We start from the raw sequence: 25,250 nt of genomic DNA on the forward strand, positions 1-25,250 counted from the left end.
GGCTAGAGGGTCCTGGCCAGACCCAGTCCTGCCTGTTACCCTCCGCTCTCCCAGCTGTGGGAGTGAGCACTGGGCCTGCGTGGACAAATGGCAGTGGCGAGTCCAGGGCACTGGCCAGGCCTGCAGGGTGTCTGCCTGCCCACGGGAGGGCGGGCAGAGATTTGCCTGGGGTGCAGTGAGCCAGCCTTGGGAGAGCCAAAGGAGGGTTGAAATCCAGTGAGCAGAGGGGCCCCCAGGCTGGACCTGTGGTTACACCCCATGTCCCTGCCGTAGGGAGAGTGTCAGACAGAGAGACCGTGAGAGGACCATGTAACGAATGCCCACATCCCCAGGGTCCCCTCCAGCACCCCCCATTGTTTTCAAGGAAATCCCAGACACCGTATCATTTTATTCATTAATATTTCAGTGCCGCACATTTTTAAATGAAAGTCCAGGGTGTCTAATGCTAGAATAACACTAATTAAATATGGAGTAAAGAAAGCCACAGCCTGAAGTCCCCCCAGAGTACTCATTAGACTGGGACGTGGTGCGGGCCACACCCTCTCAGGGCAGTGCTTCGTTGGAGGCAGAAGGGAGCTGGAGCTGAACTGTCCTGGAATGGGTATTTATGGAAATTCGGAAGCCCAGTGGCAACAAAGACAACCCGAAGTGCTACTGGGGTAAGACAAGTAGGCAAGGGAGGAGGCCCGGCTCCCCAGGAAGGGCTTTCCTTCGGGGGAGGGTCCAGGGAGGAGCAAAGCAGGGTAACACCCTCAGCCCGCGGCCTCACAGGGCTTCCAGAGTGGTGATTGGGATAGCACCGGGGTTCTGCATGGAAGGGCATGGCCACCATGAATGTTATCTCTGCCCCATTTTGTAAATCACTTTAAAAAATATCCTGGAGGGGCGCCTGGATGGCTCAGTTGGTAAAGCGTCTGCCTTTGGTTCAGGTCACGATCCCAGGGTACTGGGATGGAGCCTTGTGCCGGGCTCCCTGCTCAGCGGCTCCTTCTTCCCAGCTCAAGCACTCTGTGTCTCTCTCTCAAATAAATAAATACAATCTTTAAAAGATAAAATAAAAATAAAAATGCATTAGAGAAATGCATCAGGTAACACGTGGACCAAATCTTGCCGCACATCGTGATAAACGAGGACCAGCCTGTGCCCCTTTCCTCCCGTCCCTCTGCCAGAGGCGGCTGCCGTGGGCTCCTTCAGCGGCCCCTTTTGGGATTTACTATCCTAGCTCTCCACTGCGTGCTCCACTGGGGGCTCTGCTCCGTGTTTCTGCTCTGAGCATCATCCGTCGACTTCGCACAGTGGCAGCTGAGACGTGAGCTCCCTGTTGCCGTTCTGTCCCCGCTGCCTCACTGGGCTAGCCGGGTAGTTTGCATTCAGTGTTGACAGATGACCAGGATTACCTGAATGCTAGTTGCTGGTGACCCTAGTGTCAACACATTTCTTTTCTGTAGAATTAATAGTTGCTCCGTTTTTTGCTTGGTTTTCTCAGTGCTTTTGTCCGTGACTTGTTTTTACAGCCTCTGTCCACGGGGCTCTCTCTGGGGTGGAGGTCCCTCTCCAGACCTCTGGCAGCTCCCTGGTTGTCCTGAGATCCCCTCCCCATCTTGAGGCCCCATATCCTGCACCCTATGCCTCTGCCTTCTGGTGCAGGTGTGGGAGGCCACGGCTTAGAGACTTTGGTGTCTGGAAGTGTCTTGCCGCTCATCTGATTGTGGCAGAAGTGCTGGGCCCGAGGCCCTGTTTCCTACAGCAGTCCCTTCAGTGTGGCCACGAGCGCCCTGGGCTTCTGGGACCCGTTCTTGCACGTGTTCTGGATGATGTCCACTTTCTGTGTCCTCAGGGCTCTCGGGGTTCCTTTTGTCAGGAGTTGAAGCGGTCGGCTGAGCCTTCCATTTTCTTACCTCTTCCCTGTATCGTCTGCTTACTTGTCATTTTGCTCTGTTTTCTCTGAAACTTTCTCCATTTTCTCATCCAACCCTGAAATGGAGATTTTAACCTCTGCCACATTCCCCTAATGTGTCTCAACTTTCAGACTCAGGTTTCCACTGGATTGTCTCTTGGTAAGGCGCATCCTGTCCTTGCCGCATGGGGCCGTGTCTTAGCTCTGTGGTGACTCGCCATTCTAGAAGTTTTCTTCCCCCAGGTCACATGGACTCTGCCTCCTCTGGGTTGCATTTTTTTTTCTTTCTTTCTTTTTTTTTTTTTTTTTTATTTCTTTTCCTTTTTTTTTTTTTAAATTTCTTTTTATTTTTTATTTTCAGCATAACAGTATTCATTACTTTTGCACCACACCCAGTGCTCCATTGGGTTGCGTTTTTCTGCTTGCTGGTTTAGATTGCTTGCCCGACAGCCCTGCTCAGAGGTACTTCTCTGACTCCTAGTCCTTGGTTTCTGGGGATACTGCTCAAAGGCCAGGACTGGTGCACGGAGGGGCCCAGTGTCTTTCTGCCGCTGCCTGGGGGGTAATCCAGGGCCAGGTGGGGAGAGGGCTGGGAGTGGCGGCAGGGAGCAGGTAAGCTATTCCTGAGGCCCCTATGGGGGAGGCTGTCCTGCCTGCTGTGAGCTGTGTGTGTGTGTCTGGAGTCTCTGGAGACTCCACCTGCCGTGACCTACCAGCAGTAACTTGTTCGACAGGTGGGGAGGAGGCGGGCGCCTGTGATGTGTCGGGTGCCCCCTCTTTCTGCCCAGCTGTACCCTCACTGCCAGCTCCTGAGCCTTCGGGAGGTCACGTCCTGCAGGGTAACGTGCTTCTTTCTCTCTGCCATCCCTCTAATTTCCAGCTTCCAAATTACTATTGTTTTCTCCTTTCCCTTTCACTTAGTCCTTGAAAAATCCCTTTCCTTTCATTTTAGAGGGATCTGGGGATGCGAAGGTGGTGATCTACTGTGTTTATCCAGAGTTCCTGTTTGGCCTGTGGGCCAGTGCAGGGAAGTCTAGGGAGGAATGAGAGGGCAAGACGAGGACCTCCCTCAGTAGCAGGAGAGTTCCTTCCCGCATAGGCTCCTATCTACTGGCCAAACTGTCCAGCCCCCAAGCTACCAGTGAGCAATAATCTTGAAGCAACTGTAGGCAGCTCACAAGAACCCGGTTGCCCGAGAAAAGAAGAAGGTCTAAACCTAAGGTTGGTAGGTTTGGGTTCCTTTCTTCAGTTACAGGTCCCAGAGTGGATATCCAGGGCTGGTGTAGCAGCTCTAGAATGCCACCAAGGGACCAAGTCTCATTGTATCTTTCTCGTTAGACATTGTTGACACATGAATTAGGCTGTGCTTGCCACCCATGACCGCATGACAGCTGCTGGTCCTACAACCTTGGCACATTCTCCAGGCGGAAGGAAAGGCAGCAGGCACGTGGTCCTCTTTATCATTTTGAGACTTATCCGGTGACTTATCCAGAACTCACTGGCCGCAGTCAGTTCACAAAGCCAATCCTAGCTGCAAGGGAGTCGGAAAGGAACCACCTTTTCTGGGTGCGTTGTGGCTGTAAACGTCAGTCGTGCTGTCTAGGGAAAGAAGAGACGGAGAACAGACGCTGGCCCAGCTGTCACTGGGTTGTCACTGTCGTGGTCGCTGGGTGACTCCTATGCATTTGTCCTCAAGGCAGCAAGCACTGATCAGAGAAGGGCCCCACTAGCAAAGGTGATCACTGCATGAGCCAGTGCTCCCAAAGTGTTTGAGGAACCTCAGAAATCAAGTGTTTTCTCCATCATTTTCCTTTACCCCAGCAAGTGAAGCTATAGCAGCCATTCGTCCTGGCTAGGAAGTACTGACTTACTACTTAGAAATGAGTTACATGGTCGCAGCTGCAGTTATCACAGAATGTGAGTGAAATGGGTTTTCTGTAATTTATTAGCGGAACTGTAGTTATCATGCCTTCTCAGGCTCCTTGTGTGTTGTGACAATTTCTTAGACTTCCCTTGTTTTCCATGACCTTTAGTTTTGAGGAACAGTGGCCAGATATTTTGTAGATTGTCCCTCAGTTTATATTCGTCTGGTGGTTTTCTTGCGATGACACTGATTTATGGCTTTGGGGGAAAAATACCAGAGGTGAAGTACCCTTCTCATCAGGCTGTATCAGTGGGAGAACATTACCACGTGATTGCTGCAGATACTTATTTTGTTGCTCATTGTTCCAGCGTTGGCCAGGAACTCTTGTCAGTTTTGCTGTCCCTTTAACCCATTCCCATCCTTTTGGGTTTTTGTGCACTTCCTTACTTTCTGGCATTAGTAAGATAAATCAAGTTCATCTTCTATTTTTCCTGTTCTAGTCCTAGGATCACCTATTTCTCTAAGGAACCCTGATTCCTTTTGCTGGAAAATGGTATTTAGAAACCAGATCTGGGTACTGAGTGTGCTCCCTGTTTTGGGGATGTCACTGCTTCTAGCCCATCCCAGTGGACGGACCCAGGAAACATGTCTGTGTCCCAGCCCATTTACAAGTACATACCCTTAATAATTTCTTTATCTGGCCCTCTGTGTGCACATTGAGCTAAGCATACATTCACACAGCTATCTCAGACGCTGGGGCAGCCCTTCAGGAAGGACTCATCCTGCCTCCCTCTGCTAATCTGTAACCTCTTTCTCCAACAGTGAGACACCAGCTCCCACCATTCACTGTGCTGTCGCCTGTTTGTTCAATCCCAGCACACATGTGAAATGGTTTCGTAATTGTTTATCTTGTGAGAAGCTAGAGCAGTGTTTAAGTACTGTTACTTATGTCTGCAGTCTTTCAGTTTCTGGTCAAAACACCATTTTCCCAAGATACCTAAGTCAGCTGCTTTCCACCCCCGCCCCCTTCCCAGAGGCCACACCATACATTTGTAATATGGTCAGAAGCTGTGGTCACAGTCTGCATTCCATCCCGGGATCCCCCAGCCTCCTTTACGTGTTCAGAATTTGTGTACGTTGAAGGGCACACTTCGATGTGCAGTGCTGTGGGTTTTGACCAATGAAGAGTCTTGTATCCACCGTCCCGTACCAGGCAGAACAGTTCCATTGCCCTAAAAATTCCCCTTTGAGGTCAGCCACTTCCTGATTCCCCAACTCTGACAACCCCTGGTATGTTTTCTGTCCTTACAGTTTTGCCTTTGGCAGATGTCATATGAACGGAGTCATAGGATACATAGACTTCTGGATCTAGCTTCTCTGACTTAGCAAAATGCATTTGATACTCAACCATTTTTTCTGTTTGTGAATCAATACTTACTTCTAATTTTCACTGATTATGAGTAAATCTGCTATAAACATTTGTAGATGGCTCTTGAGTTCACTTGGTAGATACCAAAGGCTGGGGTTGCTGGGCTGTATGGTGAGTCTGTATTTAACTTTATAAGAAAGTGCCACACTGTCTTATCACATGGCTATGATAAGACACGTTGTCACCAGCATGAACAAGAGTTCCAGTTGCTCTATATAATAAAATAAGGAAAATAAAGTTTCCTTTATTTTCAATCAGCCTCAAATGAAGAACATTTTTATCAAATGAATAAACCTGAATCTTTAATCACGGATTCCAAACTCATGTCCTTGCTGTCTAAGAAAACCTCTGAAAAGAGCAACTGAAACGTCATCCCTAAGTTGTCAGCTGCTGTTATTGCCGTATGTGCCATAGATCACAGATGCAAGAACAGGGTTGGGGACAGCATTCTGGCTTCCCAAACAGGGGGTGCTCCCTCTGAGATTGCAGAGGGAAGGGGGGTTGGGGAGCCTGACGTGAGTCACACTGTCAGCCCAGGGGAAGTGCTTCTGGGTTCCCTTTGGAGACAGTGAGCGATGTGACCCTCAGAAGAGATGGGAAAGAGATGGACGTGTTTGTGCTTTGGGGCACCTCCCATGGGTTCACTCACCAAATTTGGCTACTTGGTGGACTGTTCCAGTCCGGAATCTGGAAGTGTTTGGGGATGGGAGCTGATACACCTCTCTCTCCATGTCCCTTTGGTAGAATGTGTGTGCGTGCTTGTGTGTGTCTGTGTGAAGGGGGTGGGGGACCTCTAGGGCCCTTGTTCAGGGTGGTTTCTGGCTCCCTGCTGGCAGAAATCATTAGTATTTTATTACTGCTATTTTAAATGGGACCTTGGGAACGGAAATTTTTAAATGTGTTTTGTAACCCTTAGCAAAATGGGGGAAACACCTTTGTGAAATTTCTGGCATGTGATCTTTTGACCTTTCCAGCCACATTGCACCCGTGCATGTCAGTTAGTGCTACTCCCTCACAAGAGGCCAGAGGTGCTGAATTCAGTGGAAGCAGGCCAGTTAGTGAGCGGGACTTTGGGTGAGCTATTATCATTTTGTAACAGAGGTTTAGAACACATACACGTAAGTACACACATGCAGATAAATACGCATGCATCCAGTTTCATGAGATAACACGCTGCACTCTGCAAAAAGCAGCTCAGCTGAAGAGTCCAGAAACGCAGAAAGGACAATCACGCATGAATCCTGTCTTTCCAAGGGAATGGCTTTGTCTCCTTCCTGCCCTTACAGCTCTGTAGTGTGTGCATTTCCTGCACACATTGGGACAGTGGGGCTCACCTGCTCGGTGCTGTTTTCTTGGTTGGTCTGTGCAAATACAACTACTTACAATTACATCCCTGTCTGTGGTTTCCAGGACTTTAGAGGGGGACAGCCAGTCAGCCTCTGTGCTGACCTTTCCTTTGTCTGCTTACCCAGCACATGAAGCCTGGTTCCAGTGACATGGGGGGTGACACCTGCCCTGAACAGCTTGTCCCAGCTTTTGCTGGCCTCCCTTGTCATCAGTCTGATGCAGGTAGTGTTGGGTCATAGAGACCCCTACAGAGCTGTCACCAGAAGAAGGAAGGGGTCACTCTGAGGGATGGTGAGGGGTGCAGTGCAGAGGGGTGTCTGCTTCTTGCTGGCTGCTGTCCTCAGGATCAGCCCCCCTAGTGACCTGTTCCATGCTAGGCACAAGAACAGGGTTGAGCGCGAAGCAGGATGTGAATGAGAAGCAGTGGGCAGGTCCTGTGATAGGGAAGGGGCTGGCCTTTGTGCCCTGAGCCTCAAAGGGCCCTGGGAATGCTCTTCCTTCTACGTGGGTTTCTTCAGGTAGAGAGAGGGCTGGCTGCGGAAGGCATTGGGGGGGCCACCTCCTCTCTGGGGACGGAACTCTGATTTACTGAGGAGCAAAGCCTCTGGCTTACAGTACTAGTATCCTGTTCTCTGCAGGTGGTTTTGTGAACAAGATAGTTTTCCTAGAGGGCGCCTGAGGGGCTCCTTTGGTTAATTGACTGCCTTCAGCTCAGGTCAGGATTCCGGAGTCCTGGGATCAAGTCCCACATCGGGCTCCCAGCTCTGTGGGGAGTCTAATTCTCCCTCTGACCTTCTCCCCTCTCATATTCTCTCACTCTCTCTCTCTCTAATAAATAAATTTTTAAAAATCTTTAAAAAGAACAAAAACAAAAAATGTAGTTTTCCTAGAACACACAGGGTGTAAATTGCTCCCAGTGGCTGAGGCTGTGGTGGGTCTGGTGACCTGGGCTACTGAAGGAGAGGCCCTAGGAGCTCTCGGGGGGTGTCTGAAGCAGTTCCTCAGCACTCTTCAGCTGTTCTAGAAAAGGTAGGTCAGTGACTGCCTTTTCTTTTCTTTTCTTTTTTTTTTTTTTTTTTTTTTCATCAGCTACCTCAAAAACCAAAGCATTTTTAGGACTATGGAAAAATGACTTACTTGTTTTTATCCTGATTTATTTGCTTTAAAAAATACATTGTTCTGCTATATTCTGTTTGAAACCTTGTGACTGTTTTTTTTCTCCCCCCGAGGGAAGTGGACAACTGCTTTAGTACATGGAACAGGCCAGGTGTAGGTGCGGGGTCTGGAGGACGAGCACATGCTCCTCAGGAGCCACTTCTGAGCTCAGTTATCTTGAGCGCACTGCTTCGGGGTGCTTAGTCCTTCTCAGACAGGTGGGCAGGGCCTCTTGGAAAAAAACTGCCCAGCTCGTCCCCACGTTAGGTGCGGCCACATGCTGCACAAGGACTGGTGGCTGCCTGCCAAGGCTGCCAGTAGGCGGAGGGGCCCAGATCTGCTCGCCTAAGCTGGGCGTGCTCCTGGGGAGCTCTCTTCCCTGGGAAGCTGGAGGCCCTAGGATGCCGAGGGTGGCAACTGGTGGTGTGTGTGCTGGGCCTCTGTGCCTTCATCTGTGAGATGGGCCCCTTGGCCTTGAATGTCACTCTTCCTCTTTCAGCTCCCAGGACACTAAAGGCCGAGGTCAGCTTGGGCAGCTTGCCATAGCGGTTCCTGCTCCACAGTGGGGAAAGCTGTGAGAATGTCCTCCTTCTAAGGGAAATCTAGACTTGGAGGGCAAGCCATGCCAGGTGTGTGGCCTTCGTGAGGCCCTTTTGACTTTCTGCCTTTAGTCCCCATCTCTGAGATAGGTTTCATCTCGACACCCTTCTTTCCCTTAGGGTAGAGTCCCAGGAGCTTGCAGATGTCAGAAGTAAAAATTGTGCACTGGTAGGCTCTGTGCTTGCAGATGTCTGCACTGTGGATGGTCCCTGCTGGCGAGGCCCACCCAGGAGGCACTGGCGAGACCCACCCAGTGAGGAAATGAAGGCTGGGGGAGGGGGGGACACAGGAAAAGGAAGTGGGACAGAATGGTTGCCAAAGGCTCTACAGAGCAGGGCCCCTCCCTTGGTTGCCTAGAGAGCCCTTGGGGTGCAGAGCAGGGCAGCTGGTGGTGCACGCTGGCAGATGGTGTCTGGAAGGGAACCCGTTTGCTCTGCTCCCTGCCCTCTCCCAGGGGCCGTGGCTGACCTTGAAAAGTTTTGTTTCTTTGGGGAGGGGGTGGTATGGGCAGCCTCAGGTCGGTTCAAGGTTTGCTCGTCTGTGTCTAGGAGCATCTTGGCTTCTCTATGAGTCCCTGCAGACTTCCTTGTGTGGCCGCCAATGACTTGGTGCCACCCCAGATGTCACAGCCCAGCACAGCCTGCCAGAGGCTTTTCTGATCTGTGGCTATTTCCCCCACCCCCACACGCCTGGCCCTCTGTGCTCCCTCCCTCCCTCCCTCCCTTCCTTCCTTTTCCTCTCCCTTGGTACAGGAGAAAAATCTTTCCCAGAAGCCTGCACGGGGTCTCTAGTCCCCACCTTCTTCCCAGTCCCTGGCAGAGGGGACCAGGGGACCAGTTTTCCTGTCTTGAACTTGGGGCCTGTGTCCTGGTAGGTGGACGGACTCTCCTGGAAGTGCCTCACCCATCTACCGAGGCTGACTCTCCACTGTCCAGTCCTGTGACACTAATGATAGGCGCATGGTATTTAGGAGCCTGAAGGCGCCTCGGGCACATGCAGTCGCAAATCTGGGTCTGCTGCCATTCGTTTCCTTCTCCCTTGCCCTTTAAGTCAGACCGGTCTGTCCAACCAGGTGTCAGGGAGCGCCCTCCAACGCTAGCAATTTGTGGTGTGACCCAGGGACTCGAGCCCCAGAAGTCCTGGGACACCCAGGAACACCTTCCAGAAAGGTAGATTGGACCTCATTGCTATTTTTGGATTTCTCCTACGCCAAGGAGCTCCCCTGCCCCCTCCCCCGTCCTGAGGAGAATCTATTTTAAGGGGCGCTCTCAGGATCCTCTGTGTCTGCGGAATCTGCTGAGGGATATGCAAGGCCACGTGTGGTATGAGTCGGCCTGGCCAGGAAGGCAGAGAATGTTGTTCTTTGACTCCTGTTTTAAAATTTGCCTTCTTTGTGGCTAGCGTTTCCTAGTTTGCTATGGATTCTTATTTTTCATCATTTGAATAGGTAAATACGTTTGAGTGTTTGGAACTCCAAGAGATGCAAGCAGTTTTCAAGGAAATTCCCAACCTCCCCGACACCCTCCCAGCTCTGTCCCCAGGTGACCTCTGCTGTGACTTTCTTAGGTGTCCTCCCAGAGGATCCTGCTGCATGCACAGGGAGATGCACACACGTACACGCGCCATGTACCCTATTTCATGCCTTCTGCTCTGAACCTTGCTTTCCTCCCTCAATATCAATAGTACTGCTTTAGAGATCTCCCGCATCAGTTCACAAGGAGCCCAGTCCACTTCTTTCTTACAGTCTTCTGTGCTGCGGCTGTTCCAGAATTGATTTAATGGGCCCCAGTGAAAGGGCATGAGTTGTTCTGTGGCTTTTGCTGCCTTGAATAATCAGGTACCTATCCCATTTTGTAGGGGTGCAGGTATGTCTATAGAATAAGTTCCCAGGAGTTGTTTTGTGGAGTCAAATTTTGCCCATGTCTGTAATTGTGATCAACCTCCTCACCAGGTGGCCCCCAGTAGAGGTTGGGGCAGTTTGTGCTTCCCCTGGGCAAGCTGGGAGTGCAAGCATCCTGCCGCGTTGGCCCCTGGCAGGTGCAAAGTTGGACCTCAGTGGGGGGTCGGTTTGCATTTGCTCACTGATAGGTGAGGCTGAGCATCTTTTCAGGTGTTGGGGAGTACTTTGTGTTCTTTTTCTCTACTGTCTTATAGCCTTTACCCGTATTTCTATTGGGTGTTGGTTTTTCCTTTTCTGTATTTTCTTTCTTTGTCAGAGAGCAGGCCTTTTGTGATACGAGCTGCAAATATATTTTTTTCCTCGGATTGTCATTTATCTGCTGCCTTTGTTTCTGGTAGCTTTGTGCTTCGAGAAGTATTTTATGCTTTTGTAGTCAGACTCATCCGTCTTTTCATTTATGGCTACTGGGCTTCCATGCATAGAAAGAACGTCTAACGTCTACCCTAGCATGGTCCTTACTTTCTTTCCAGATGCTACTTAGCTGTCCTTGCGCGTATCCTGGGTCCTCTCCCCCCCACCCATCTGAGATGCTCATTTATGCCATACTTGTTTCCCCGCTCTTTTGGGGTCTAGTTCTGGCATTTCTGCTCCTCTCCACTGGCCCGTTACCTGCTTATGTAGCAGATGTGGAATATCTGGTGGTCTGGTACCCCCACGTCAATCTTTCTGTTTTCCTCGCAGTATCTATTTGTTTGTTTTTCTGTAGGAATTTTAGAATCAAGTTATCCCAGTCCAAAACAAAGCAAAGCAACACCAAAACCGCCTACTTTAAAAATACACTTGCATCTGTTGTAGAAAGGCAGGTTTTGTTCCCACTGTGCCCCCCAGGCTGTGCAGCAGTCTCCCGTCCCTCCTCCACACGGCCTGGCTCGAGCCACAGTGTCAGGAGCGAGGGATTGGCCGCACTGGTGCAGCTCTTACAGCCGCAGGAGACCAGAGTGCCCTGGGGCGGGGGCAGTTCCAGCAAAGATGAATGCTCACGGGTGTGGAGCTTGCATGTGCAACCAGTGGTTGCCACCACGGTCATTTGCCGGTGGCTTGCTCATGAGAGCCCCCCTCAAGGGGCTGGGGAGCCCAGGAGCAACCCCCCTGCAACTGGTGATAACAGTGTCACTCGTATGAGCATGTATGTGCTCCCTCTTCAGTCTTCCAGTAACTGTGAGAAGAAACAGGCAAGATGACAGCCTCTGCAGCTGTCAGCAGATTGGGGAGGGGGGTGCAGGGGTGTGGTGGGGGCTGACCACTGCAGGGGCTGCTTCCATGCGGAAAGCACCTCTCTAGCTCTGGGCAGAGTCCCCACTGAGTGGCAGCTCTCCCTCCTGCTGGGCCTCACCTCCCTCCCTTGCACCGACCGTAGTGGGGAGGGGCTTCCAACAGGGGTGTTCTGCGAGACAGGGCATCCTCCTGTCAGCTCCACGTGGGTCTATAAACCGTGGGCATTGTCAGTGATCAGTTGAGTAGCCAGTGGCCTCCTTAAGGAGAGGAGAGTCTGCTTTCCACCACAGGGGACAGGCCTTTCTGCTGACCCTGAGGCTGCCTGTGAGCCCGGGTTTCCTTGGAGGCTGGCCCTTGGTTGGCTCCAGCGATTGGCGGACTGCCAAGCTGCCCCAGGGTGGGAGGGTGAGCAGGAGGGATTCCCCGGAGGGGAAAACATGGCAGTGTCAAGGTGGGGAGCTGGAAGTGGCCTCATGCCAGTGGCCGCAGTTCAGAGCTAGCTGTTGAAAGGGGACAGCCCACTTGCTGGCAGTGACTAGCCAGGACCTGGGTGCTGGGGCCTGGGGGCCCTGGAGAAGCTGCGTGGGGGGGGGGGCAGACTCTCCCTGTGCTTGCCTCTGACTCTGACCAGCTCTGCCCCTCATTGTCACTGCCCAGACACACACCCATGTGGATTCCTTCTGCTCGCTGAGGTCTGCTCATGGGACCTGAGGCACTGCCGTTACGTCAATGGGTCTTCTCTCTGGGGCCCTCTGTTCAGAGATGTACCCTATCCCTTCTCACTTCCACAAAGAGGAGCTCAGCTCGGCTTCCCAGAGCCCTGGCTGGTCGAGCTGGCCTGAGCTGAGACGAGCCAGCAGGAGGTCAAGGGGGCCAATAGTCGAGGGCACTTACTGGCCACAGGCAGGAAAGGCTTTAGTCCACAGACATGATTCTGGCCCCAGCTCTGTGAGTGGCACTAGGAGCCAATGCTAAAGGACCCCCAGGACTGCCCCCAAGAGGCCCACAGATAGAAAAGAACTGCCTTGTGCAGGCATTCTTGGAGCCAGGAGGGACCCACTCACCTGTAGGAGCTGGCAGTCTGGCCCAGACTGGTTGGAGCAATTGAGTTAATTGGGAGCATGCCCTTTGGACAAGGGTGAGAGCCAGAGGGAGTCTCCCTGTGGCCGGAGCCTGCGCCCCGGGCAGGGGCTGGATGGTGCACACTCCCTAAGCTGCACCTGCAGGCTGCCGAGCAGGGGGCCCAGGGCTCGGTGCCCAGTCAGGGGCTCGAAGGAGGAAAGCCCCTGTGCTCCCAGTCTGGCCTCTTGCGGCTTCCGGGAGGAACAAGCTGTCCCAGGCCAGGCCTGTGGCTTGGGCAAGAGGAGCATGTGGGACGCAGTGTTCCCTGATAAGATGAGGCAATCGCTCTCACAGCCTCACTGCAGCGCCAGGGAACATTTATGTAACCCCCGCCCTGTGCCCCACGAGCCCTTGGCCCTGGCGCCCCTGCTGCCCAGCTGCCCCCCCCTTACTACACACCAGTAGCACCCCGCTCAGTACAGACCATTTATCCCCTGGCCTTGCAGCCTGGCAGCCTCAGGCCCCTCCCTCCACCCTGAGCATGGCCTGGCCTCTTCCCCAGCCCCCCACAGTGACTCCAGCCTTCCCCTAGCTTCCCTCCCTCCCTGTGTACCCTGTACCCCACAAAACCTGACCTCTACCCACTTCCTTCACTCTGCTTCCCCCTCCCAAGGCCCTCTTACCGTTCAGTCCCACAGCCCCAATCCTGGCCCCCTTGGGAAAGTGAGGGCAGGGGGTCTTCAGTGAGCGATGCCAGGATTAGGCTTCACGCAGAGTGCTGCAGGAGGGCTGAGCTCCCTTCAAGGATCTGGAATCCTCGGTTAGGTTTCCTGTTCCAAGAGGGCCCATGTCACTTCTGAGCTAGACTGCGCACTCTCCGTGTGATGGCCCTGTGGTTCTCCTGCTGTCTCCCTGTCATGTGCCCAAGAGGAAGCAGATGCAGAATTTGAGCCCAGCAGGAGGGAAGCTAGGATCCACTTAGTCCCGACACCCTGTAGGACCCAGACCTGCTGGGTCCCCACTCCAGTCTGGTCGCACCACCTTGGGGCCAATCCCAAGCAGAGCAGTTTTCAGAGGGAGGCCTAGGGACACCTGTAGGTACCTGAGACCCTTCTAGGAAAACTATTTTCAAAATAATAACATCCTTTATCCTTTATTCTCTCAAAAGAATATAATGGAATATTCCAAAAGCTAAATGATGAGTGATGACATCATCCCTCTGTCAGCTACTGGAATGTGTGCTTGAGTTTGAATTTTTTTGTTTTAATTTCTGATACGGTAAATACCAACAGATATAGCCCATATGAACAGACTCTCTTTGGGTCCCTCTCCACAAGTATGAGAAACACTGTCGTGGGTGACTCTGTCCCCCTGTCCATGCTGCCTTAACCCCAGCTGTTCTCGATTTTACTGGCTGTTCCTCATTAGGCCCCTGGGTGCTGCCTGAGTGTCCCCAGCCCAGCCAGACCCTGGTGCCGCTCTTTACCAGCATGAATCATAACTTCCAGGTGTCTGCAGGCGTCTGCTTCATCTGTTGGTGGGCCACTTTGTTGCCATCGGCCCTCCTGGAGTGGACTGACAGAGGCATGAAGGATGGAGTATCCAGGACCCTGTCCCCAGGGCCAGACACTGGGTGTGTGTTCAATAAAAGTGCCGAGTTGCTGACGCCTAGACAGACCAAGAGCCGCGTGCTGGCCTAGGGGTGGTGTTGGGCTTTCCCTCCCTTCTGCCACTGCCGCGACAGGCCGGCTGGTACCACATACCATGCCACCGGATGCTGCAGTTCTCTGCGGCCCTGACATCACTGGAGCCATCTCTGACTATGCCTGCCTCACGTGCCTCCCAGAGCTGTAAGCATTAAGGACCCTGAAAAGGACAAACCCCCAGTGAGGCCCCAGGGCTTCTTAGAAAGCAAAGGGGAGTCTGAATTTGGGTTGGTCCTCCCCTGCTCCCACCACAGGCCTCAATTTGAGAAGACACAGGTGACAAAAATAATGGATAAGAGCAAAACTAACAGCTTAACTTTTCAAAGGTAAGCATTTGGCCCGTGCCAGGCACGGTGCCACGACCTGGTTGTGTGTGACCTCGAGGAATCACCACGTGTACCCCACTGGGAGGAAGGAGTAGTTTATTCGTCTCCTGGGCGATTACCTTAAACTAAGTAGCCTGACAGAACAGATTACTGGAAACAGATTACTGTAAACTGGGTGGCTTGAGACAACAGGAATGCACTTTCTCAGTGTTTTAGAGGGCAGAATTTAAGATTAAGGTGTTGGCAGCTCACTCCCCTGCCCACCTTCTGAAGGCTCTGCTGGCAGCAGGGAGGGGGAAATCCATCTCACGTGTCTCTCCTGGCTTCCGGGGCGCCCTGCAGTGCTTGCTGGCCCTGGGCTGGTGGATGCGCGCTCCAGTCGCTCTTCCATCCTCACCTGGCCTTCTCTTATGTGTTTTTCTAAGGTCACTTGTGATCTCATTTCAAAATCTTTACCTTAATTATATCCACAAAGATCCTTTTTGCAAATAAGAAAAGGGATTCGAGGATTCCTTGTTCCAAGGATTAGGACTTGGACTTCTTAGAGGGGAGGCACTCTTGACTCCTCCATAGAGACGCTTATCTGAGGCCACACTCAGCAAACTGTGAGGATGGGTCTAAACCTCACACCTGGCACACTGAGCTCTTGAACTCAGCACCCAGCGACACAGAAATGAAACCATTGTATTTAATGCTGGACCTTTCCAAGCATTTAATGACCAGCGTGCATTGTGAGGTTCCTAAAGTGGACTTAGCATGCAGCATTTCTCGGACATTTTTGTGACGAGGTTTTTCCCCCCAGAACCAACTAACAATATATTCAGTTCTAAGAAGACATGTAACACAGAAGAGCTTACAACAACAACAAAAAAAATCCTGTTCCCAGTGCAGCTTCACTCCCCAGAGACCAACACTGCTCTGATTTTAGTTGTCTTGGTGGTTACTGATATAAATAAACATATGTGAATTTTTTTTTTTTACTGTTCTTTGATATTTCAGATTTAGATTTAGATGTAGGTATGATCTTCCTGCCATGAAATTTAAGGATTTACCTCATTCCTACCTTTCCCATCACCTCTTCCTGAATTGATGGATATGTTATTAATTTTTTTGTTGATTATCCTTATAACTTTAACCTCATTTAGACATTTCCTTTGACTGTTCATGTGTGTGTTCCTACCTTTCTTATAAATCATTTTCTCCTGGGGCCGAGTCAGTTGCGTGGACTTTGTCTATAACATTGATTCTACACACTGACAACTAATTGGTGCTAGGGTTCACATGACCATGACTATGAAAAGATTACTTCCATATGCCAGGGCCTGTACAGGGATTTCATTCCCTCCTGTTGCCTCATGGGGTTGTTGTGAAAGATAAATAGTTTAACATACAAAAAGCCCCTAGACCACTGTTTGGCTCAGAGCTCTTCCCTGATTGCTCAGAGTCTTGCAGCATTTTAGTTTGCTTCCAGTTTAGACCCCAGTTTTCTTGCATGTCTTCTGTTTTTCCTGGAGTTTCTAATTGCCTCTCTTTTTTGTTTTAAATAAAGAATAATACGTACCCTCACTGTGTCCTGAAGTATATTCAGCCTCTTGATCATACTCTCTGATGCATGGAACTCACTTTCTTCTTGGAACTACCCCCCATGAATCCTGCCTCAGTGGTCCCCAGGTCTCTACCTCACTCTCCTGAACACCCCTTCATTTCTCGCTCATCAATCTGGCTTCTCAGGTTTGTTTTTGTTTTTGTTTTTTTCTTATTTTTGCTGGAGGTAAACATGAAGACCCGCTCTCTTTGTCATCTAGAATCCAGTGTGATTTATGAGAAGTCTAGTGTGTGTCCCAGCCTTATTCCCTTCCAGATAACTTGGTATTTGTTTCTCACCTCTTTCTAATGAATTTTGTGGTCTCTTTTTATTCAGTGTTCTGACATTGCAGAATTTCTCATGGCGGGAGCCTTTACTCACTAGCCTGCCCACATTTGTGGTAACTAGTCTTACTTGATCCTGACAGATACGGTGCTCTTGTTTCTTTGGTACTTTGCGCTCCTCCCTTTTTTCCCTGTTTTTTTTTTTTTTTTTTTTTCTTTAACAGAAATTAAATATTGCACTCCCCAGGATTGAGTCCCTGTAACTCTGAACTATGATTTGTAAACTGTTAGATAGGTTTAGGAAATAATCATGGTTTACTCTCCTACTTGACTTTGAATCCCTCGCCCCAACACACACCCTTTCCCTCTCCAAAAAACCCACATAAAGTCAATAAGAACATATACAACCACACATAGCTCTTAGCTTTAGCATTACTAGGAGACAGAAAACACAGCAACATTCACATGTTCTAGAGGTTTTTGATGTTGTTCTGTTTTTCTGTGATATTTCCTTGAGTTTATTTCCAGCTTTTCTGTGGAATTTTTGTTTGGGCAACAATGCTCTCAGTTTTTAAATACAATTTTTTGTTCTCTGAACTTCCATTTGATGGTATCACGTTTGCTTGATGCATGAATTTTGTCTGAAATTGCTCTTAGAATACTAATTAGAATTTTTAGGTTGACATTCTCTTCTGTCTTCTGGCTTCACTCTTTTTCCCCTGGAGTAAGCTTTGTTTTGTTGCTCTCGGATTTTTCCCTTTCATGCTGCTGATTTTCCTTGGCCATCTGGCTATCCCTGGGTGTTTGTTTATATTTAAGGTTGATGGCCTCATTTGGGGTGGGTGGTGTGATTTCCCCCTCCAGGCACAGGTGAGCCAGCTATAAGGCCTGGCTGTTGGCTTTAGAGCCAGAGTAGGGGAGGGAGGGGAAAGTAAATGGTTGGAAAGGTGGCTGTGTGGCGACCCAGGTGCCATAAGGGCTGTATTCTGGGGTGCCAGGAGCTTCTGCTGGCTCTCTCTGAGCAGTTGATGTCATTTTTCTTGTGGTTCAGAGTTTGTCTGGGTAAATGCTCAACTGTTCCTTGCTCTGAGCAAGGAATAGAAGGGAAGGGAGTGGTTCTGATCATAGCCTACATATTTGTTACCTCCCTCTCATGGAGTGCTCTGAGTAGCCACCCTTATCTGTCTCTGGGCTTGGGTCTGCAAAAGCCTTGTTGTACTCTCCTGCTCTGCTGGCTCTTGCGTGTTGGCCCTGTTGGAACTTCTATAAGAGAAGGCGCAACAAGAGAAGAAAATTACCTGGTCTGGGCTCCTCATGTTATAGATGAGGAAACTGAGCAGAGGTCAGGATGAGGGTAGGGCACTCGAGTCTGGGAATTGTCTCTTGGCCCTGAGAGGTGTGGGGCTCTGAAGTGTGACTCCCCCAGGGCCAGTGTGGGGGCAGCGGGACTATGCAGGCCTGAAAGCTCTTCCTTCCCCAAGACCCTTTACTCCTGGTTACCAACCAGTCTTTGATTCTGAAGATGGGCCTGAGCTCCCCAGGGGCCGTGGGCTCTGCAGCCACATTACCTGAGATGCTGCCATTTTCATGGGAGAGGTCTGTTGTCCGCCTTGGGTACCAGCTGGAGGGCACTGGCAAGGCACACCTTTGCCCTGATGGGTTTGTCGCAGAGGGTGGGAAGACAGCTAGGGGTGGGGAGAAAGGAAGGGGCTGTCGTGGAGGGCAGAGTCAGGAGCTGGGGCTGACGCTCTGCCCTGTCGCCCACAGGTGAGAGGCCCTTTGCCTGCAGCTGGCAGGACTGCAACAAGAAGTTTGCGCGCTCGGATGAGCTGGCCCGGCACTACCGCACACACACCGGCGAGAAGAAGTTCAGCTGCCCCATCTGCGAGAAGCGCTTCATGCGCAGCGACCACCTGACGAAGCACGCGCGCCGCCACGCCAACTTCCACCCGGGCATGCTGCAGCGGCGCAGCGGGGGCTCGCGGACCGGCTCCCTCAGCGACTACAGCCGTTCGGACGCCAGTAGCCCCACCATCAGCCCGGCCAGCTCACCCTGAGCCAGGCCGCTGCCCCGCCCCCAGCAGCACAGCCCCGGCCGCCCCTCTGCGGCGCCCCGCCCACCCCTCCCCGGGGCTCCGCCCACCCCTCCATCGGCTACCCGGCCACCCCACACCCCCCCGTGCCCCGCCCTGCCCCTCCCAGGGGCCCCACCCCACCCCTCCGCGGGTGCCCCGCCTCTCCACGGGGTCGCGGGCGCCCCGCCCCAGGGCTGGCCGAGGACACTCCGCCCCCACTACAGCCATGAGCAGATGCTCGCCCTTCCTCTCCTGATGCCGTGTCTTTTCCTTTTGTAATAAGAAAGAAGAGATAACTTTATGAAGTCAGTAACAACACAATTTCTTCACCTCAGGTGTCAAAAGTAAATTTGTAAAAAAACAAAAAATTTTCAAAAAACACCATCCACAAATTGCACAATAGACATACCCACAAAGGTGAGATTCAGTGGTGTTGAACCCCTCCCCCCCCTTTCTCAGGGATGGACATGTTCCACGAGGTCAGTGAGGACACCCCCTTCCTGCCGCCTTACTCTGTATATAGATTTGCACTCTGGAGTTTTCTGTTAGGTTCGGGAACACACTGGGGACAAAGGAGATGGAGCAGTGCAGGTGGGGCTCAGCATCCAGCCTGTGGGTCAGTTGATCAGTCACTTCTGAGCGGACACGGTCACTGACATTTGCTTCCAGGCCAGATTCCCAAGCAGGGGGCCTCCCAGCTGCCAGCTTCTGCCCCAGCAGCCCGGCCAGGCTCAGGACATAGATGATTCAGAGGGATGCCTTAAGCTGTACCGGGCAAAAGAAGCACTCCACCTGGGGAGACCACAGAAATGCCTGCCTTGTGCGGGGGAGGCCCTGCCTATCTCCCTCCCCTGCCTCCAGGAGCCTATTTCGGGGCCTCTCAGAGCACTGAGAGTAGAGATGTAAGTCTCGGCTGGTCAGTCCAGTGCACCATCTGAAGTCCGATGTGATGGGTCCCGGGGCCACATTTGCCCAGCCCTTGGCCTGCCTGAGGTATGTGCCCTGTGGAGGGACACCTGGTCGTCTGTGTCCTGCAGAAGGCACATGGAGACCTCTCAATCAGCCACGTTCTCTGACTGGAAAACAAAGCCTGGGAATCCTGGTCTTCAGAGACGTCTGAAAGTGTCTTCCGTGCCTCTAGTTCTTGTGTCTCCTGGATGGCCCTGGTCTCAAGACACCTTTGTTTGCAACCGTGGGGAAGGTCGTTGGGCCACCTGGCCAGAGGCCCAGTGTATGTGGCCGTGCACGTGGCAGCGCTCGGTGCTTCACAGAGACAGTTCTGTAGCAAGAGACCGGAACATTGTGACTTGGAACTTTTCGGGAGTGGTAAAGCAGATGTTAAGGGAAATGCTGTCGGAGAATGTGCATTCTGTTTCCTCCCTGGGGAACGCCAGACAGAAAGTTGTGGGAAATACTTTGCTCAGACCCACCGTGTTCCCAGCTCGGAATTAGCAAACCTCCAGCTTCTCCATGAGCTTTGCACCCCCTGGACTAATTTCTCCCTTTCCCTCCCATTTGTCCCCTCCTGCCCGGGAGGATCCAGCCCACACCTGCTCGTGGGGGCATTGGGGTTTAGGGGCTCTGTCGCCGGCGTTCTCCTGCAGGGAGAGGAAGAGCAGAGAGCCAAGCGGTATCTCCGGGAGCCCCCGCCTGGGCTGGGCCGGGCTTTGAGCACTGGCACGGCAGTTGGGCTGGGCTCCAGTGTGCTGCTGCTCAGCCACGTTTGGAGGTTACACCTCAGTGCTGCTGCCCAGGCACCTCCCTTCCCTTCCTCCTGAGAGTCGGGGCATGTAAATACAAGCCCCAGGACAGTGTGTGCGTATGTGTGTGTGTTGGGTGGGGGGTGTGGGTTTGGGGTGGATCTGGGGTATCTTGCAGAGACCTCTGCTCATTTTGGTGAGGAGGAATGACCCTCGGGACCTCAGAGGGCTAGAGATGGGCTTCCTGGGCCCAGAGTGCCTTGGTTGTGGCCGTCCTGCTTCTGTCCCCACCTTTTCATGGCGTGGGCTGCAGCACAGAGACCCAGGCATGGCTGGTGCTCACAGCCCTTGGCCCCGGCTTTAGGCTGGTACCCTCTGGCCATGGTGAGCACAAGAGTACAGTCTGCTTTCTGCAACACTTGGGTACCCCTTGCGAATTCTGTTGTGAGTCATCTGGGCTCAGCCAGTGGCATGGTGGTAGCCTCTGAGTGGCGTGTTAGGTACCAAGCTGGGCGGCAGCGTTCTTGGTGTGGGTGGAAGCCAAGCGGGGCTGGGGGGGTCAGGTGCAGAGCTGCTGGCCCTGGCCACGGTGCCCCGTTTGGGCTGCATGACAGCCATGCTTGCATTTGATCTGGGGGAGAGAGTGGAAGATCCTATAGAGACCTGGACAGAAGAGCGCCCTGAGTGCTGAGGGTGAGAGGCCTTGGTGCCCAGTTCCAAAGTGAGGCCCAGAAGGCCCTTGGAGGCTCCTCCCAAAGTCGTTTCTGTGTGAGGCATAGAAAGCCACACTGAATACATTTCATGTCTCAGGAACTCACATTCCAGGTTCAGGAATTTTATTCCAAAGTCCTTTGGTGTGCTCACCGTCCACGGGTCCCCGAAAGGCAGGGAGAGGGAGCCGTGTGTCTCTGGGAGGCCACGCAGTGCTGTCCCCTTGAGGAGCCAGGAGTCTCCTTGTGATCTGCCCACTGGCATCTCAGAAGGAGGGTTTCTAACCCCACATCTGTCTGCACATAGGAAGGGGAGTAAGGACTCTAAACCCAGTCATCTTGGAATAAAAGAAGAGCTGGTTTGTTTTAGAGGCGGGTGGGGGGTGGGGGAGGGAAAGCGGGTGTTTGCTGTTTCCAAAGAGAGCACTTAATTTAATTTTTCCTCTAAATGACCCAGGGCTGTTCCATCAGATAGATGGAAGGGTAACATTGCCTTAAAACAGAAATATGCAGGCATTGGCTATTTTTGGCAAATGAGTGTGTCTTCATTCCCAAAGTGGTTCTGGTCTAATGGCAGGGTGCGGTCCTTCCGCTGTGGGCCTGGCCGGAGAGATGGGGCACTGCTCAGCTGACGTAGGGCACCTGGAGGGAATTCCCACCTGGCATCCCTGGGCACTTGGCCTGGAGCTCCGGTTGGACCATCCTAACTCACCTGGGGCTAGAATTCATCTCACTTGAAGGGTGGGGGAAAGATCCATGAACCTCAGGCAAGGTTTAAATGGGCTCTCACCGGCATCTCATCATCATGAAATGAGTGCTCGTGGAAGGGGGTGGTGGGCCTTGGAAAGCGACTCCCCAGGGCCCCCCACTGGAAGTAGTTAATGGAGCGGGCCCTCCTGATACAGCCTGCATTTTCTTCTAAGATGTAGAATGTCTTCCCAGCCTGGGTCTATTTCAGGGTCTTTCATTTTTCTGGTTTATGGCCATGCTTACTGGCTTCAGTGTGATTGAAGAGCCCATAGGACTCCTAGACAGAATAGTGAAAACTGAAACCTTTATTTTGTAGCAGACTTATTCTCACAGGCCAAGGGGGCAGAGATCTCAAAATGAAGGTTGCTTGAACACCGGGAGGATTTCCTCCAAAAAGTCCTAAAAGTGACCCAGGACTCAACCATCAGGGGGCTGGTGTTTAGATCACATCCCAAATAAGAAAGCCCCTCTTTGCATCAGCCATGTGAGGGAGCCAGTTGTCCCCTCCCCACATGCCCATGGAATCCTACAGCCATCCAGAAAGGAACAGGTGAACACAGCCGTTTCCACAAAGGGCCTCAGGGTCCTCTTCTACAGGGTGCTATGTAGGAACAGGCAGCGATGCCCTTGATGGGAATGTAGTCCTGGAGGGACCCTACCTGCATCCCACTTCTGGCTCTGGAGGTGCAGGACACCGCCCACCCTGTATTCCGAGGCCATGCGACCAGGCAGGTGCAGGATTTGCCACGGTGCAGCCTCCAGGTGCAAACATCAGGGGCACTGGGGTCCCCGGATCTCACTGTACCCTGGGTCACAGCTCAGACCAGTGGGTAGGGACTCGGAGGTAGGGACAGCCAGGCCACAGGTGGCCCCCCAGCCCACCTGTTGGGACATGAAGGGAGGGCTGGTGGCTTCCTGTGGTCCCAAGTGAAGTGTGGCCGAGCTGGCGTCTCCAGGTGAGCTGTCTGCTGCCCGGCCCAGAGTCTTCAGAAGACGCAGCCTCCTTTCTTGCCAGAAGCAGGTGCTAAGCACAGGGTCGCAGCACTCCCCAGGGATGTGATCAGTGGTCTCAGCTAGCAGGAGTGCCACCTAACAAGCAAGCGGGATCTGAGCAATAGCATCCCCTTGTCATTTGACTCCTGGTATGGGCTGTTCACAAGACTACCTGATTATTTTGACTTTGGACAGATAGCACTGATTTTTTTTTTCTTTTTAACCTATTTTTAAAAAGTCATTCAGTCAAAAACAGTGCTGGAAGGTTTAAAGGGTCTGATGTAGCGGTTGCATCGAAAACAGTAAGAGATGCTTTGTTGGTCACCTGCATATTTTGCTACCCAAAGATTCCATATGTGATTCTGGTGACCATGTTTTCCAAAGGTAGAATCGAGGATGTGGGCCACTTGCCGAATGCAGGCTTGCCCAGGGAAGAGCCAGCTCTTGTGACTGACACTCCTGATTCTGAGGCTCAGTTTCAAAGGTTTGTCCAAGACACATTCCAGAGAATTTTGTACCAGAATTTGGATGTGCAATCCAGCTTACTACTGATAAATGCCTGAACGTCATTTAGGGCGAGGCCTTTCCCCCACCGCCTGCCCTGCCACTCACTGGTGTGAAGATTAGGTTTGGTGGGAGCCGTGGCCCCAGATCCATGAGGGTGGAGGGGCCCTACTTGGTTTCTTCCGACCCCCTGTAGCAATGTTGGACTTGCAGTGCGGCCGCTGGCTGGCTCTGCCCAGCCTCTCCCCTTCTCATGCAGCTTTAAAACCTTACTACTTTTATTTAAAGATAATCAGGATGGGAGGCGAGTGGACCACAAGAGCAGCTTTCTCCCAGGGCTCAGGGGCATTTTCCTAGTGACGTGTTGGCAGGATGCTGTACAAGCTCATGTAGAAACCCAAGTACGTGAGCTAAATGCCGGCGAGACAACCACAGTCTGGCCGGAGGTTGACCGATCCCCGCCCTGACCAGGAGCACAAGGGCTGGGTGTACCGGCAGGATCCCTCCCCAGCCTGCCCTGTGTGTGGGGACCACTTCCCAGCTGGGCTCAAATGCCACTTGAGGAGTGGTGTGGCAGCCATTCCCAGGTTAGGGTGCCAGTGTGGAGTGGGGTGGGGCGGGTGGGCTCCCTCTCATCCCCCCCTGGAGAATCGCGTGCTTGGTGCCGAGGAACCCGAGGGCTCCGTGGCATCACCAGGAGCTATGCATTGTGGGGAGGGGGGCTTGCTGTGTCCCCACATAACCGGGAGTACCTTGTGTGGGTGTGTCAGGCACATGAGGCGGCTACCCCCAGATCCACACAAATGACCCCTTCCTCATCCAAAGCCATTGATGGAGCCTCTCTGGAACCGTTTGCCAAAATCCCAAGGCAGAATCCAAGGGTCCAAGACCATTTCCATGGAGCACACATTTTCCTTTTCTGTAGGAACTTTTTTTTTTCTTTTTAACCAGCACCACACCATGCTTCCGAAGGCCACGTTTCATCCTTCCTGGATCACTACAGTGAAGTATTACAGTTGTACAGTTCCCAATCTGGCCTTGGCTTGCTCGGATAAAACTTTGTATGTATTTTGTATGGCATAGATTCTATATTGTAATGATGTCCTATGCAAAAAGAAAAAAATGACTAAATTGTAAATTTTATTGTTTTAACGTGTATGCATGTTTAGTGACGTTTACATTTTGAAATAAAATTTATGATTCATTATTTTATTTGCCAGAGCTGGTTCCTTGGAGAGCCCCAGGGTGGGGGAGGGGAGCAATCAAAGGGGACCAACTCCAGCAGCATTATGTAATTGGCTGAGGGAGCAGAAACCCACCTGGGACTTTGTAGGATCGAAGGCTTTACAGAGTCGGTGCCCCTCTGGCTATCCCCTCCCATCTACTCAGCTGATTTTAGCTTGTCACAGCTTCACCCCTCAACTCTTTCCCCTTCCCACCCTCCTCCCCTCAAAAGGTCACCCTGACAGTTCCATCCCCAAGAGCATCAAGGAGAAAGGCAGGCCCTGGGGTGGCAGCAATGATGGGTTTCTGAGCAGGGCATAGTGACTTTCCCTTGAACTCCCCATAAAGCCCAGCATTTCGTCTCCCCTGGGCAGCAGCCCCATTTTTCCACCCCAGATCCCCTCGGAGGTTCTGACAGCCCCTTAGACCATGCTGTCCCTCAGCCAGATGCCCATCTGCTCCCCTCGCCCCTCTGCCCAGAGTCCGAAGAATGACCTGCCTGCAGCCACTGACGCCCCTGGGGTGGCTGGGGGCACTGACCCTAAAGCACTCTGCCACAGATGGCAACCCAGAGTTGTGGCGACAGGTCTTGGGGTCTGGGGACTGGCATGGTACGTGTTAATGCCAGAGCTTGTTTAAGTCTCCCGTGATTGTGGGGCTCCCCCAAAACAGGGCATTTCTGCAGCAGGCAGTGTAAAGCCTGTAGCTAGTGGGAAGAGATGGGTGATGGGTCTGGCCTGTAGCCTGTGCCCACAGAGGACGGAAAGAAGCCCGTAGCCAGGGGCAGAGCCAGGCCTGCCTCTGGGACAGTGCGAGCGTCTCACATTATCACCTGTGGTTCAGCAAGCACTCAGAAACACAGAG

General features: G+C 52.3%; 1 protein-coding gene across 1 annotated transcript in view; it reads left to right on the forward strand.

Moving 5' to 3' along the window:
- KLF13 (Kruppel like factor 13) overlaps positions 1–24,369 on the forward strand; it is a 51,089-nt gene extending 26,720 nt beyond the window's left edge. Inside the window, exon 2 of the mRNA XM_045070752.1 lies at positions 18,198–24,369. Coding sequence (XP_044926687.1) covers positions 18,198–18,487 — 290 coding nt within the window. The 3' untranslated portion in view covers positions 18,488–24,369. The remainder of the gene's footprint in view (positions 1–18,197) is intronic.
- Positions 24,370–25,250: the final 881 nt, after the last annotated feature.

This window comes from Mustela putorius, unplaced genomic scaffold (genome assembly GCF_011764305.1).
Source record: "Mustela putorius furo isolate JIRA1106 unplaced genomic scaffold, ASM1176430v1.1 tig00003972_pilon_pilon_pilon, whole genome shotgun sequence".
In the NCBI taxonomy this organism is placed as follows: Eukaryota; Metazoa; Chordata; class Mammalia; order Carnivora; family Mustelidae; genus Mustela; species Mustela putorius.